The sequence below is a fragment of the Tiliqua scincoides genome, chromosome 2 (genome assembly GCF_035046505.1).
Source record: "Tiliqua scincoides isolate rTilSci1 chromosome 2, rTilSci1.hap2, whole genome shotgun sequence".
NCBI lineage: Eukaryota > Metazoa > Chordata > Lepidosauria > Squamata > Scincidae > Tiliqua > Tiliqua scincoides.
The window spans coordinates 87,102,739-87,118,212 of NC_089822.1; the positions used below are offsets into that span (position 1 = coordinate 87,102,739).

Consider the following 15,474-nt stretch of genomic DNA (forward strand, 5'->3'; position numbering starts at 1 on the left):
CCATAAATAAATGTCCCAATGGCACCTCAGCGATTGTGGCGCTGCAGGCACCCAGGTGCATTTGTACATACTTGGGAGGACTGTGCAGCCACCTGGTGGGACCTGGAGGCTCACAGCCCCCTCCATGAGCCTCCCCTCTGCTGCAGTGGGCTCCAATCTGCAGTCGGAGCCCACTTCTGGTTTCAGCAGCTCTGTGCTCTGAAACTCCAAACTCAAACCTGAAGTATCTTGAGAAGTCCACCATGACTACTCCCCCCCCCCCACACACACACAGCAGGATGCAGCATACACCCTGTTCACATGGCTGCATTGGCACTGGAACTTTGGCTAAGATTGGGCCCTAAATTGCCTGCACAGGCTGAGAGGAGAGAGAATATTTCACGTCAGAATGAAGAGCAGGAGAATGTTTGGGTCCTATGCCTAAAGGATGTCCTCCTAAATGTGAGCTTCAGTTCTTCAGCCTTCTGGTTTTTGAAATGGAGACTTGCCTTCTTTTTGTCTTGATAGCTTAACTCCCAGAGATTTCAACTCGTATGGCTCACGCCGGGGCAATGACGCTGTCATGGCCAGAGGAACATTTGCAAACATCCGCTTGTTGAACAAATTCCTCAACAAACAGGCCCCCCAAACAATACATCTTCCTTCAGAAGAAATCGTAAGTATCATTGACTGTTTTGTATGAAGCGTGAACCTGTATGGATGGCTCCGGATGAACTCTGCTGCGTAATCATTTTCTTTCAGGCAGGTTTTTAAAGGTTGACTTATGCTAATTGTGTAATTAGGAAGTACGTTTGTGGGCATGGAAATACAACTGGGCATGGAACAGAGTCCAAAGCAGTGCTTTGCTGAATGAATCCATATAAACACATTCTGAAAACCTGCTCTGAATAGCTGGCTTGAGCATTTGTGCCTTACCATGCCTCTTTGGGGAGGTCCCAAGTAGGGTTGAACAAACATGGCACACTCAGAAAGAAGGCATTGGTGGGACCTGTGACTGGGCAGGGCATGCTGCAGGGGAAGCAGCTCAACTCTGTTTTGAAACTTGCATGCTTGCCCCACTACAGCCAGGGAAAGCTGGAGGGGGTTGAAGCACTTGGTTGCTGCTAATCTTCCCTCCTCAGCTGTGTGGTATCATTAGAGATAAAAATGAAAGAAGAAAAAGGGCTGGTTCGTAAATTTTTTTCAGACCAGGACAGCTGGAACACTCTCTCTTCCTTGGGAGCACAAGGAAAAGTTAGGAAGCAAGCATTTTTAAACCTATCCACCTCTCCTTTCATATAAGGAGGAAGCTTTGCCTCTAGGGAGGACTCACAACAGAAGCCATCCTCATCACAGTCCAAATGCTATTTCAACGTGCTTCCACTGTGGACCAACCTGCAAATCTGCTGTTGACTAGTACTTTGACTAAAAGCCCAATCCCGCCCCTCCACACAAAAATCCCCCCCCCATGCACCTGAGGCTCACAGAGCCTCACGCGACCCAGGGTTATGTCGGGGAAGCTTCCTAAAGCTTCCCCGACACTGTAAACTGTGCTTCCAGGAAACCAGAAGCACAGTTTTGGACCCCGTCGGGAGGCTTCTGTGGTGTCCTAGGGGCTCACTTCCAGGGCATTTGCCCCATAGGACATAGTGGCAGGTCCGCAAATGAAGAATATCCTCCTCCCTTTTGTGACTTTGGCTTTTGCTGTGTTTTTAATCCTACATGGATTCCTTTTGGTTCCATATATGTATTGAGGAGAAAATGCATTTTGCAGTTTGGTCACTCTTGCCGAAATCTTTGCATGAAATGAGAAAGCCACTTTGTGATAGGCTTGGAAGCAGAGTAGAGCCTCTTGTCTGTTGATCCTGTTGGCTTCATCACTCTTGCTGACTGACGTAAGTTCTGTCCTATTTTCATAGCTTGACGTGTTCGACGCTTCTGAGCGGTACCAGCAAGAAGGCCAACCACTCATTGTGCTGGCTGGTAAAGAGTACGGCTCGGGAAGTTCCCGAGACTGGGCAGCCAAAGGGCCTTTTTTGCTGGTGAGTGGAAGATCTTCAAAGGTGTTGAAGCTCCCCCCCCCCCCCCCGCAACTTACTATTTTCAATTGATGTTCCTTATGGACAAAGTAGGGTCAGTGCTCCATCTCAGTCTTAGAGGACTCACTTTCCATGCAGAAGGTTCTGATTCAGTCCCCAGTCTTGCCAGGTAGGGTGGGGAAAGACCCATCTGAAAACCCTTTTGTTCAGAAAGGCAATCTTTTGGTATCAACGTGAAGAACTGTGGCCAGTTCTTGTTATAGGACTAGTATGACTGTCATTTCTTCATGGATGTCTTGGGCTGCTCCTATATCAACATCAGCCATAGAATTCTTGCAGATTTTTGTGATTAGGGCTGGAGTTCATTTCTCTCTAAATCACTTTGAGTGGGAAACCTGAGGGATGCAATTTTGCAGAGGCAGATGTTCCACCCCAAAGCATTTGGGAAACAAAATCCAGTGTGATCATGAAAATCAGCAGGTGTTCTGCTCTTGATGCCAATGTGAAGATGATAAATGCAACTTTCTATGTCTGGCAAAAGATAAAAGAGGTATTTGCCTGTATGGAAATCTGAAGAGAGAAATTCACGAGGGGGGCTTTACGAGATTTTGGTACGTGAAACTAAACACAGAGATTTGGTAACCAGAGACAGCCCAAGGTCTTTAGGCCCCTGAAGCAATGCTGCTTCACCCATCTTCCTACAGATTTTTAAGAGGATGGGAAAAAGAGGCTGCTGTCAGCTTCTTCTAATAATTCCAGCCCCCTTCAGACACTGCCAGTGAGTGTCACTCTCACTGGGCGACCCTTTCAAAGCCCACCACAGAGCATGACAGATTTGAAAGGGACACAATGTCGTGCCCCCCCCCCTCGCAATCCTCTGCTCCTGGCTCTACTCACTTTCTGGCAATGCACGAGACTGATGGGGAGATGCTTTGCCTCAACACTCTCTTCCTCTTTGGGAAGGAGAAGAGAAGCAGCGGTGGCTGGGAGTGCTGCCCAAAAGGAGGCGAGGAGAAGAAAAGCAGGTGAGTGGTCCTATGGCAGCCTGAGCTGTTTCACCTAGCCCAGAGATTCCCAGTCTGTCCACTGTGATGCCCTGGAGTGTCACGGGGCACTTGCTGGGGTGTTGCAGGCTGCTTGCTACCCCAGCAGGGAGACCACAGACAAACCTACCTTTGTTCCATCTCTACACACTATCACTCCCGTTTCATTGTTATTCCCTTGCAACAGCAACATGCATTTTAATTTTTCAGGGTCTGCATTCTTATCCTGGCCCTCCTGCGTGTATGTGTGCCCACCCCGTGTTGATATGTGAAGGATACTTCAAGTTTGATGTGCGTTGTGGAATGTGTTTTGTTTTGGTCACGGGTTGAATTGAGAAACTGTGGCTTGTTTTGCGCCTTTTGAACACGGGCTGATCTTCTACAGTGTCGGATTCAATACGTTTTTGACTAGATGCTTTCAGCGATTGTTAGTAATGCACTTGTGTTTCTCAGGGTATCAAAGCAGTCATTGCAGAGAGCTACGAGCGAATTCACCGCAGTAATCTGGTGGGAATGGGAGTGATTCCTTTGCAGTATCTGCCAGGCCAAGATGCGGAGAGCCTGGGACTGACTGGACGGGAGCGTTACACAATCATCCTTCCTGGGGTGTTAGTGCCTGGAATGAATGTCCAAGTTAAAGTAAGCAAAGATTCCTTTTACTCTTTAGGACAGGGGTTCTTAGCCTTTTTTTTACAATTGCAGACTCCCAATGGATTGTTTAGCATGTCCCCTTACTCCCTTCACTAAACTGTTCTTCTTCCCCATCTGAAACAGTATTATTCTTGGCATTTAGACAGTACTTTCAAGTTATGAAAGCATTTCACATATATCATAACTTTTCCATGACCCTAGAAGGTGAGCAAGCATTATTTTTATCCCATGTTGCAGCTGAGGTCAAGAAAGGCTTGCCTAAGGCCACCTAGTGGTTTCATGACAGAGGTGAGATTTGAACCAGGGCAGTCCTAATTTGCAAGCTCAGTCTGGCAGCACAATCCTAGGCATGTCTACTCAAAAATAAGCCTCATTGCATTCAATGAGACTCACTCCCAGGAAAGTGTGTATAGGACTGTAACTTTAGTCACTACATTAGTCTCTTAGGGCCCAATCCTATTCAATTTTCCAGTGCCAGTGCAGCTGTTCTAATGGGGCATGCACTGAATCCTGTGGTGGGGAGGCAGTCAGAGGCCTCCTTAAGGAGTAGGAACATGTTCCCTTACCTCTGGGCTGCATTGCGGCAGCACCAGTGCTGGAAAGTTTGATAGGATTGGGCCCTGAGTCTCTGTAGTACTGGTAGTGTTCTTTCTAAAGGTTACTGGGAGAGAATGTGTGTATGTGCATATAAAATACTCAACTTTATTTTCACTCTTACTGTCAGTTCAAGAAACAACATGAGGGCCCCTAAACCATCAAGGTCTAGGTTTTGCATGCTGGAAAATAATTTGGCCTCCTTCATTCCAGTTATTTAGCAATGATGGAACTCTGTGTCTGTAACCATCAAAGTTTAAACAAAAAATAAATATCAGGCTTCAAAGGCATGTCTGTTGAACAGACACCTGTTCAAGGAAGGTTTGGACTTTCTTGGGTACCACTCTCGTTTAGATTGTCAAAAGGCAAAGGACCAAATCCTAACCAACTTTCCAGTACTGATGCAACCCAGAGGTAAAGGAATGAACATAAGAACATAAGAACAGCCCCACTGGATCAGGCCAAAGGCCCATCTAGTCCAGCTTCCTGTATCTCACAGCGGCCCAGGGAGCACACCAGATAGCAAGAGACCCTCATCCTGGTGCCCTCCCTTGCATCTGGCATTCTGACATAACCCATTTCTAAAATCAGGAGGTTGCGCATACACATCATGGCTTGTACCCCATAATGGATTTTTCCTCCAGAAACTTGTCCAATCCCCTTTTAAAGGCGTCTAGGCTAGACGCCAGCACCACATCCTGTGGCAAGGAGTTCCACAGACTGACCACACGCTGAGTAAAGAAATATTTTCTTTTGTCTGTCCTAACCCGCCCAACACTCAATTTTAGTGGATGTCCCCTGGTTCTGGTATTATGTGAGAGTGTAAAGAGCATCTCCCTATCCACTCTGTCCATCCCCTGCATAATTTTGTATGTCTCAATCATGTCCCCCCTCAGGCGTCTCTTTTCTAGGCCAAAGAGGCCCAAACATTCCCTTAACCTTGAAGAGGCCTCCATGACTGTGCCCCCAAGACAGGATGCAGCGCATGCCCCTTTGGTATGGCTTCACCAGTGCTGGAAAGTTGGCTAGAATTGGGCCCTGAGGTTGTACAATGCTATTTAAAGAAAAATGACAAAACTCAGTAGATGCAAGTCTTGGGTTTGCCTAAAAAGCAGCTTTTTGGATCCCCGTCATCTCAAAAAAAGTGTGGTGGCTCAAACATGTATGACAGTGGAAGAGACCTCAAAGGCAATTCCCTGCCCAACATGCCTGGCTATTAAAACTCTCTTGGAAGTGATTTGTTTTGAGACAGTGTGATCAACACATTTTGTTTTTCTTTGAGAGAAACAAGTAGAACTCCTTAACCCAGGATGTGGTGAAGACACCTGAACTAGATCCCTTTGAAAGGGGATTGGGCAGATTTATGGAGGAAAAGTCCATTCTAGATTACAAGCCATGATGGGTATATGCAACCTCCCATTTTTAGAAGTAGGCCATCTCTGAATGCCAGTTGCATGGGAATGGCAACAAGATACAGGTTACTTGTCTTGTGTGCTCCCCGAGACATTTGGTGGGCCACTGTCAGACACAGGAAACTGGACTAGGTGGGCCTTTGGCCTGATCCAGCAGGGCTCTCCTTATATTCTTAAGTCACCTTGAGGAAGGATGTGATTACTCTTGATGCATTGGCCATAAATTGTCTACTCCTTTTTGAGGTGCCTTCCCTTCTCCATTTGAGGAATCATGTGTTTTTTGAGAGAAAATAACCATTTGTTAATGTTATTTCTTATGTCTTTTCAACAGCTTGATACAGGGAAAACTTTCCAAGTCATCATGAGGTTTGACACAGATGTGGAGCTCACTTACTTCCAGAATGGTGGCATCTTGAACTATATGATTCGCAAAATGGCATCTTAGTCCCCAAATTATTGTGCAATTACTGTGTAACAAGTGCATAGTAATTGTCAAATATATACAGCTTCTAAAACCTGAAATGAATAAGGGTTATATTGTTTGAGGGTATGTTTACACTGTTAGAATGTCAGCCTGGGCACCTGGGTCACCAAGTCAACCTGAAGGGTGTCTCTTTTTAAAAACCCATCCTTTCTACAGTTTTTCGTCCATTTATTTTGTGTGGGTAGCTGGAATGACATATTTTGATGTCATGAGACACAGCCCAATCCTATTCTTCTCCACATCGTAGCATGCATCTGTGTCAAGACAGGTTGTGCTGCATGGTATTGTCTCTTTGGATTTGTTCCAGCTACTTGGTTGGCACAAATCTGAGGAGACAAAGGAGGTGTGCTCCCTGGCACCCGCAAGGATAGCACCTAGTGCAAGTTACTCACTTAGGGTACCGCCCCCTCCTGCCTCCAATATGCCCCTCCCAAATCCAGCCAACCAGCATTTGGGGGCTCCTCTTCGCCACCACCATGCATAGGGTCCTCCCTGCCATCTCCAGTGGTGGCCCAGACGCATGAGAACCCACATGCTTCTGGATCAGTGTTTGTGATGCCATCAAGTGCATATTGCCCCTGGAACACTAGTTCCAGCAGTGCCCAATAGTTCAATACTTCACACAGTTACCCAATAGTACTATTTCCCCATACGTGTCTGACAGATTAACACTGTTGTCTTTCTATTAAGCCAGATCTGTTCTCAAGAATCTAGTGATTAAATGGCTTAGCGCTTCTGTAGTAGAGTCAGTGCTTTGTCTGAGGCTCTTTCCTTGTTGTTCATCATGGAAAATTTTTGGGGAGGCAAAGACCATTTATAAAAACAATTAAATCTATTTTCCAAAAAAAAGAAAAAAGTCTCTTTTTTAACTTTTCTAATTTGCAAGTCTGGGCTTCTGAAATTATGACACTAACAGCACAATCCTAACTTGCATTGGAACAGGCAGGCTGGCGGGCCTGTGCTTTAGCCAGCGCATGTTTCAGGCTGGCTGAGGCTTGATCTGAGGCAAGGGGAAAAGAATTCCCCTTACCTATTACCGCATCAGCCCTAAAGAGGTGGTACAGATCCAAGCAGAACGGAGTGGCCTGGAGCCTCTCCTGCTGCCCAGGAACGGAGCTAGGATCCAGCATAATTGCTGAATCCTGACCCCGGCTCCCACTCCCAGCCACCGCCCACCCTGAAATGCCCCCATACCCCCTCAGACCCCCACATCAGCCAAGCTGTATTTGCTTTTTGTTACTGTTGAATGAAGATGGGAAACTGGCATACTATATAAGGAGGGGTATCAAACTGTGTTTTCAGTTACTGTTCACAATCAAAAGAACTAAAGCTGACACTGTTCTATTTATGTTCCTTCACTAGGCAAAGAGAAGTATGTAGGGAGGAGAAAAAGCTTGTAAAGCAGTATTAAGTCCATGCCACTGCTTTCCACAGGCTGAAGTTGCTTTAAAGCCCTCCTCCTGGCCTTCTTCAAAAAAAAAAAATTACACCCAGCAGGCAGTGTCGTGGCTGGAGTACGGAGACTTCGGTACAAATACTTTTACAGTCACAAGTCCTCCTAGGTGATCCTCATAGGATGGTTTCAAAAACAAATGCAATGAACCCATTTTCACCATCCTGGGCTTCTTGGAAACAACATACAGATGAAACTTCAGGTACTAAGTAAACATTTAATGTTACCAAATCACACACATTTAATGTTACCAAATGTAGGCTGTCGCATGCACAGCCTACATTTTTACAACAATCCCAAACCCACATGAACATGTTCAACAATGCTGGATTTTGCTGATGTCAAGCTGCCTAGTTTTACAGCTCTGCAGAAGACATTTTTGATTATATTCAAACAGTCCTAAGTACAGTAACAAACAATAAACAGGACTGGGAAGTCAAATGACTCCCAATGCCTCAAGCTCCTGTTTTAATTATTGCAAATCTAGCTTTAATGCCATTAACCAACTTGGTAAATACTTAAGTTTGTGTCTTGAATGAATGCATTATGCTACTTTAAAATTCAACCACAGATATGGTTGAAAGCTGAAATTAAGTAGAATCATTTGAATAGTTCTGCTTTTCACCCTGACATTTCTTCAATATCAAATTCCTTCAGTGCAAAATTAATATCTCTCCATTTCCGGAAATAAAACTGCTTGCCAGTGGCAACGTCTTCCACTGAAAAGCTCTCAATTTTGATGACGGGCAGGTCCTCAAACGTGCTGTATTTCACTGTGATTCCCCAGTCATGCTTACATTTGGGGCTGCTGCAGTATAGCTTGCATCTTTTTTCAAAGTTGCCATAACGAGTTGGTTTTTTATGAGGCTCCGTTCGATAGCGTTTCCTAAACTCCTCACCCAGGACGGTGTGGTGAGATCCCTAGAATAAAAAGTGAAAATTAATGCACAAATTTTGCCAAGGTTTGTTTGTTGTATGTTTAGGGCTGCAGCATGTGCAACACTTGGATGTCACAGTCTAAGTCAGAGGTGTCCAAAGTTTTTGGCAGGAGGGTCACATCATCTCTGACAGTGTTCCGGGGGCCGGGGGAAAAAAGAATAAATTTACATAAGTTTATATAAATGTTTATATTATATGTAAAGTTTATATTAAAGATGAACTTATATGAATGAATGAAGGTCTTGCAATAGCTCAAGGCCTATAAAAGGCCTTGCACAAAGCAAGGCTGACCTTTCCTGTGCTGCCGCTACTGCATCACAGACGTGAAACAGCAAACAGTGGAGAGAGCCTCATCCCACAGCTCTCATGAGAGGTCAAACAGTTGCATCGGGCAAGTGCGGGCTCTAGCAAGTCTCTGGAGGGCCAGAGGCTCATTGGAGAGTGGGGGCTCCCTGAGGGCCGCATTGGGAGTCCTTGAGGACTGTAAGCCAGGGCTGGGGTTTGGGCACCCCTGGTCTAAGTGATGCCTTCCATATGGAAACATGAATTCAGAATTTTTAAGATTCCAACTGCAAGGCTGTAAAATTTGCATATTTGAGCAGAAAATATGCTGATCATCTTTAACTGTAAAAACAATTGGTCATGGAGGAATTGTGTCCCACACCAGCCACCTCCTAACGACCAATGCGCCACTTAAGCTTACCTCAATTACCCGGATGTGTTCTGTGTCACAGGCAAATGTTTTGCATTTTCCACACAGCAACTTTCGAATGCCTGTCAGCTTCTTCACTTGAGGTTCTTTTTTCTTGGCGTCTTGCATCATCTTCAGTATCTTTTGCAAATCATTTATCTTTTTGTAAAGACAAAGAAAAAGGGCATCAAGTGTCTTGTGGATGCTGATATTTCTAGCCCAGAACCAGCTTTACACAGGGAGTAATCTGATGACAAGCAAACATAGGTAAAGATGAGCCTTCAACACGGAAAAATAGAGAGCAATTCAATGTTGCTCTCTTGACCCTACTACTCACCTCTCCTTTAGCACAGAGCTCTAACAGGCAGCCCAATTCCAGCTTGTGCTGGTGCAGTGGGGTCACATGGCCTTAACCATATCCAGTGTCATTTAGGAGGATGCAAGGGAATTTTTCCTCTTTACACCATATAACACTCTGGCCTGCCCAGTGAGGTTACTTAGATCTGCGCTAGCTAAATCACTGGCACAAATCCAAGCAGCTGCATGTAAAGCTGCCAGGCTCAGGAAGGGGGTTAGGATACAGCAGAGGCCTTCTCCGCTGACTGCACCCCACCTACCGGACCTGTCACACCTCTGCTCTGCCCTTCCCCCACCCAGAAACACCCCATTCCACCACCCCTGCACTGTTCAGCAGAGTACTCACCTCCGCCACTGGTCAAAGATCCAGATACAGCAGGTCTTCCTGCTAGTGTTGCCTACTCTCATGTTGTCAAAAAGAGCTTGCACCAGTGTTTTGAGAGACTAGGGTGGTGCTGTGAATTACAGATCCTGCCTTCGTAGGCCAATACAAGAAGGAGTTAACAAAGGCAAACACAGACTCACCCTCTGCATAAATCTTTCCTCATCCCACGTCTGTATGTCCTCAATTGCTTTGTTCATCATCTGCTCCTTCAACATGTTGTTCTTCTCATTCTCTGCCTGCTCACTTTTGCTGGTCACGAGGAAGCACTTGCTGTCTTTTGCCCTTCCGCGACCTGGAAGAGGGACATACAAACAGGTTTAAGTCATAGAGATGGGAAGACAGAAGTAGCACACAGCTCTCATTTCACTCATCCATACGGGAAACAGGAGTACTAATCAGATCAATGCATAAAAACAAGCATGACATTCGAGCAAAATCAATCCACCTGTAATTTTTGTTAAAGTATACATTTCTGTCTTTGCCGCCTACCTCATTCCTGTATACTAAAGCATGATGTTTACCCTGATATGGTTTGTTATTATCACACAAGTAAAAGTCACAATACTCAAATCACACTGCACAAATAGAAAATATATTTGTAAATATACATTCATGGTATTAAAACACATTAACATATACAGCTTTGACTCATTTGAATTATTGATAGCTGCAAACTGGATTTTTCTCTCTTGGCTTCCCCGCCGCCGCCCCCCCAGATTCCGATTAGGAGCTGCGATGCTCAAGTAGAAACGCTTTTTGTAGGGCCCCAGGTTCACAGTCAATGCCTGAAGAATCTTAGAGATATAAATAAAGTGTGTTATAGACTATCTCTCAATGGTAGAATGGAGAGCGATCAAAATGTGTGCAGAAAAACTACATGTGAGTTACAAGTTCATGTGAATTGTGGGCAGACTCTGAACACATTTGTTTTCATTGAGGTTTACAAACTGAATACTCAGGTGCCTGTTTTCACAGCCACATAAGCTCTGCTCAAATATGCAGTATGCCTGGATGCTTTACCCAGGCCTAAAGATTTGTGCAGCCAAGCCTGATCCTTACACTGGTGTTCAGAAACACAACTTCCCTGGCCAGATTTTTCTGCAGCAAAATGTGCTCAGGAAGAGAACCTCTCTGGATATATTGTTGGAGGCAAAACACTGTAACCATAGCGGGTGGGACTTTGGAGCATATTACGAGATGCCTGCTGATGGACAGGGAATGTTGGATATATGAACAACCGCAGACTTACAGCCCTACGAAGTTTACTTTGGATTGTAACAGCATGACAATCACACTTCTAATTGCAAGTTCTCATGAACAATCTATGCCAACCTACCTCTGACTTGTATCATTTTGATGACGTTGCCTGTATATTCATATAGCAAGACAAGGTTGCAACTGGCAATATCAATTCCTTCATCTGCAACAGATGTCGCTATGAGTATCTTGCTTTCTCCATCCGTTTTGAAGGAGTCCAGGACGCCTTTTTGATTTGGGAGGGTCATACCTAGAATTGGGAGAAGGAGAATCCAGAATATTAACAAAAACGTTTAGCAACAGCCTCGTTAATGCAAGAGGGCAGCTGGCTGACAATCCATCAATCATTCTCTCTCCAGGCACTTAGAACAGCTTCACTTCAAGGCAAGAGACCCCCCCTTTCCCCCTGAGCACATGAAAGAATGCTAAATGGCAGTGATTATCACCTCCTCCATTCTTTCCCCCATGCTGCAACTCCTGGTGAAGGAAGGGATTGCTGCCTCCAAGTGAAGCCTTTCTAAATGCCTGGAGAGACACTGTCTGCCTGTTGCATTACAAAGGTCAGCAAGGCTGTTTTTAAATCACTGAGCAAAGGGACATTGTTTTTTAAATGGATTTGCTTTAAAGCTATTTTTGCCATCCACTTTAGGGAATGAACCCTTGGGAATAACAAGACTCAACCTGTAGATTTCTTTTGCACATCTGCCTTCCAGATGCATTCTTTACAGTCACTACTTGAGGTTAGGATGCCTTTATTTTTCAAGGAGCAATGTCACAGTGAGAGAGTATTATGGGGATGGGTTACAAAAGATGGGGTGGAGATGAAGGAGGGACATACATAATCACTCAAGGGAAATAATGCCAAAAAATACAAAAAACCAGCCTTTGAAAAATTATCTGTGCTTTCATGTCTTTTCAGCCGAAGTGAATCTCCACAATTTCTAACATATCATCATCATCATTATTGGAATGATTTATCCCCTGCCTTTCCTCTGTTGAAGCAGATAGATTCCCAAGGCGGTTTACAATTTTAGACTTTAAACAATACCAAAAAACAAACTCGGACACCACAATATAAACAAAATAATAAATAAAAACAAAGTATGGGTATACATAGACACAGGGAGCAGATAGACGGCAGATCTCTCACTCTCTCATATACGCACACACACACACACAGAGGACTAAACAAACATTTTGAGCCCTCTCTGGAAAAGCCATGAGAGAGGTGGTAGTTTTTAGTTCCCCTTAAGGTGAAATTACAGGGAGGCCCTGTATTCACAGTTTCAGTTAACAATAGATTGGGTTTGCGGCACACACACCCCCACATGCACATCCCTTTGCAGGGTCTTCTGGGCCCAATAGAGACCATGTGTGTCTGCCCGCAGCCTCTGCAGGGCTCAGAATGCCTCCCAGAGGCTGAAAAACCCACTTGCGGTTGTTGGCTGAAAACTGGAAGTGACGTCTCTATGCTTCTAAAAGGCATGAAGAAGGCCAGGGCTTCCCCAACTCTTCCCATTGGGAGGGGCGTCTCCTGGTATTCACAGTTTCACCCACTAATACAGAGGCATGCCTATATATGTTACAAGGCAGGTACAGGACTAACTCATGCTTGCCTCAAAATGCTAATTGCGGGGTGGGGGAGAGAAGAGGCATTTGTAAGGGAGAATATGGGGGAGGTGGTTAATCTTCCCCTACTTGTGATTTCTTCCCTGCAAGTACCCATCTCCCACACACATTGCCATAGCAAATATTATGATATAAATCACTTTTCAACAAAACAAGTTCACAAAGTGGTTTACAGAAAACAAATCAACTAACTAAATGGTCGTATGTCCCCAAAAGGGCTCACAATCAAATGCAGGTTTGAGAGCAAGTATTTGTCAGGTTGTACCCCCCCAAAATTTAATCCTAAATCCCAATGGAACTAAAGGGACTTAGGTTCGTAATTACTAGCTTGCCCCATTTATTCCAATGGTGCTTAATCAGGATTCACTTTCTTTGGATACAACCCAAAGCGTTTATCCACCTTAAGCATAACATGTAGATTAAGAAGGTGTTAGTTAGAGATCAGCCCAGTTTAAAACTGGAAAATTTTAAAAAATCTGGTTGAGAATCCCATAGGATAAGATCCTTGAGGTAAGAAGATTCTTTGTCACTTGCATGAGGTTCTAGAAGAAACTGGCCTTCAGACCAGCAAACAGAGAATTTCCCCTTAGTAAACTCCAAAGGAGCATGTAGAATTGTATTTGCAGGGTCTGCAGGTCTCTTCATTTGTCTCTCTATGGAGTCATTCAAAACAAATATAGTCACAATCTTCCATGGCCCCACCCTTATAAGGGCTGGTGGAAGGGGAGAGAGCATGTGGTTTCCATGCAAAAGGTCCAGATTCAATCACTAGCATCTGCAGGTAGGGCTGGGGAAAAACCCTGTCTAAAGTTGTGCTTCCCAAACTTTTTAGCAATGGGATCTACATTTAAAACAATATATCGTGACCCACTTAACAAAAAAGGGATCTATAAAAAAATTCTTCATTTATTAATAATAATAAATTATTAATTAATAATAATTGGGATCCTATGCTTTCAAGGTTGCTAGAGACCTTATGTACAGCAAGGGTGCGCAGACATTTGCTATACTCTCCCTACAAATGTAGTTCAAGGACAGGTGTTTTTCAACCCAGTTTGGGAAACACTGACCTAAGGACGATCAGGATCACTTGCTTATACAGAAATATTGCTGATTTGATACAGGCCCCATTTGCACTATGCGGGGGTGCCCCCATATCTGTGGATCCTGTATCAGTGGTTCCACTTATCCAGGGATATGGGAAGCCCCCCACGACCACCCAGCACCTCAAAAGCTTACTGTGCGGTGAGCCTCCTCCCCAAACTATTCACATCACATTCACAACTACACATTTCTCTATAAATTAGATTTGAGATACCCAGAGTTGCATGTGCCACTAAATTCCTCTTCTTCACAGTCAAATCATGTGTGATTTAACACAGATGCTCTCCTGCATTGTGGTGCATCCCTACATCTCCTCTCCTGCAACCCCTTCTAAGTGTCCACCTTCTGCCTTCCCTTCTAAGCATCCTGCTGATTGTAAAAATTATTCTATCCTTTATAGTATAATACAAATTCCCCCACCTGTGTTTTGATTTCTTTTCCCACGTCCCATCAGTACATCTGGTTTTAGGTGTCTGAGTCGGGGGTTTTCTTCAATCCAGTTTTTCAAGGCCTGGAAAAGGTTATTTGCAAAACTCTGTGACAAGAGAGCTCCAAACTTCAACCTGCATGTTTCCTGTGATGCCTAGCCCTTTTGGATCTATGATGTGATTCAAATTTAGTTAAAATATTAGTTTGAGATTTCTTTCCTTCTAACGTTGTCCAAGACTGATATAACCAAGACAAATGACTGGATACTTATTCTGCAAGAACCTATGGCAATTCTGCTTACTAACTAGACAGTTTCATTTTGACAAGTGCCAGATTACTGCTGACACTGACTTTGGCAGATGCTGTTATGGCTTTATACAAAGAGCTCAGCAATCATCCTCAAGACTAAGGAAATGTAATGTTGTTTAGTTATGTTTTAACCCAGACCACTGATAACGATTCAAAGAACTGCCTCATCTGACCTCCCAGAAAAGAGTTTCTTACCCCCACTAGTGCTCTTGTCTTAACAAAGAGAAGTGTACGGGTCTGGGGATTGAAGCGATATTCTTCCCCCAGGATGTAAGTAATTTCTTCTAATTTAGGATTTTCATTGAATTCATCTTCAGAAGTTGCATTTAGCTCTGACAACTTAGCTGTGGGGGGAAAAAAAGGTTTGCATGGACATCAAAAGAACTGAAATGTGCACTACATAACTATTTATTACAGTTTATTTTATGCTTTTAAACTACTTCACTTAAAAAAAACACACACAAGAAAAAACCCAATGGAAAGACCTGCAACAAAATATTTTTCTTTTGTATCTTCCCTTTCTCTGTGGCTCAAGGCAGCACGCATAAAGACCAAACCAGCTTTTGCATCTCTCTTGCAGTTGCTGTTGTCCCCTGCATATGATTCAATGTCTCACTGCTGAGTAAACAGGCATGGGATCAAACACGATCCCTCACCTGATTAGTGATATCTGATATATCGGCACCAAGACTATATGTATACACAGGTTAAAATCCTCT

At 44.2% G+C, this 15,474-nt stretch overlaps 2 protein-coding genes across 4 annotated transcripts in view; one reads left to right on the top strand and one right to left on the bottom strand.

The window, feature by feature from the left end:
- Positions 1-7,057, top strand: part of ACO1 (aconitase 1) — a 55,583-nt gene extending 48,526 nt beyond the window's left edge. For all 3 annotated transcript variants that reach the window (XM_066613280.1, XM_066613278.1, XM_066613281.1), the window contains 4 exons: positions 508-655; positions 1,899-2,021; positions 3,515-3,700; positions 6,050-7,057. In XM_066613280.1, coding sequence (XP_066469377.1) covers positions 508-655; positions 1,899-2,021; positions 3,515-3,700; positions 6,050-6,163 — 571 coding nt within the window. In that variant the 3' untranslated portion in view covers positions 6,164-7,057. The remainder of the gene's footprint in view (positions 1-507; positions 656-1,898; positions 2,022-3,514; positions 3,701-6,049) is intronic.
- Positions 7,058-7,858: 801 nt separating this feature from the next.
- RIGI (RNA sensor RIG-I) overlaps positions 7,859-15,474 on the bottom strand; it is a 38,891-nt gene continuing 31,275 nt past the window's right edge. Inside the window, exons 13-18 of the mRNA XM_066613277.1 lie at positions 14,951-15,099; positions 14,438-14,528; positions 11,364-11,534; positions 10,168-10,319; positions 9,298-9,444; positions 7,859-8,576 (exon numbers count right to left, since the gene is read on the bottom strand). Coding sequence (XP_066469374.1) covers positions 8,277-8,576; positions 9,298-9,444; positions 10,168-10,319; positions 11,364-11,534; positions 14,438-14,528; positions 14,951-15,099 — 1,010 coding nt within the window. The 3' untranslated portion in view covers positions 7,859-8,276. The remainder of the gene's footprint in view (positions 8,577-9,297; positions 9,445-10,167; positions 10,320-11,363; positions 11,535-14,437; positions 14,529-14,950; positions 15,100-15,474) is intronic.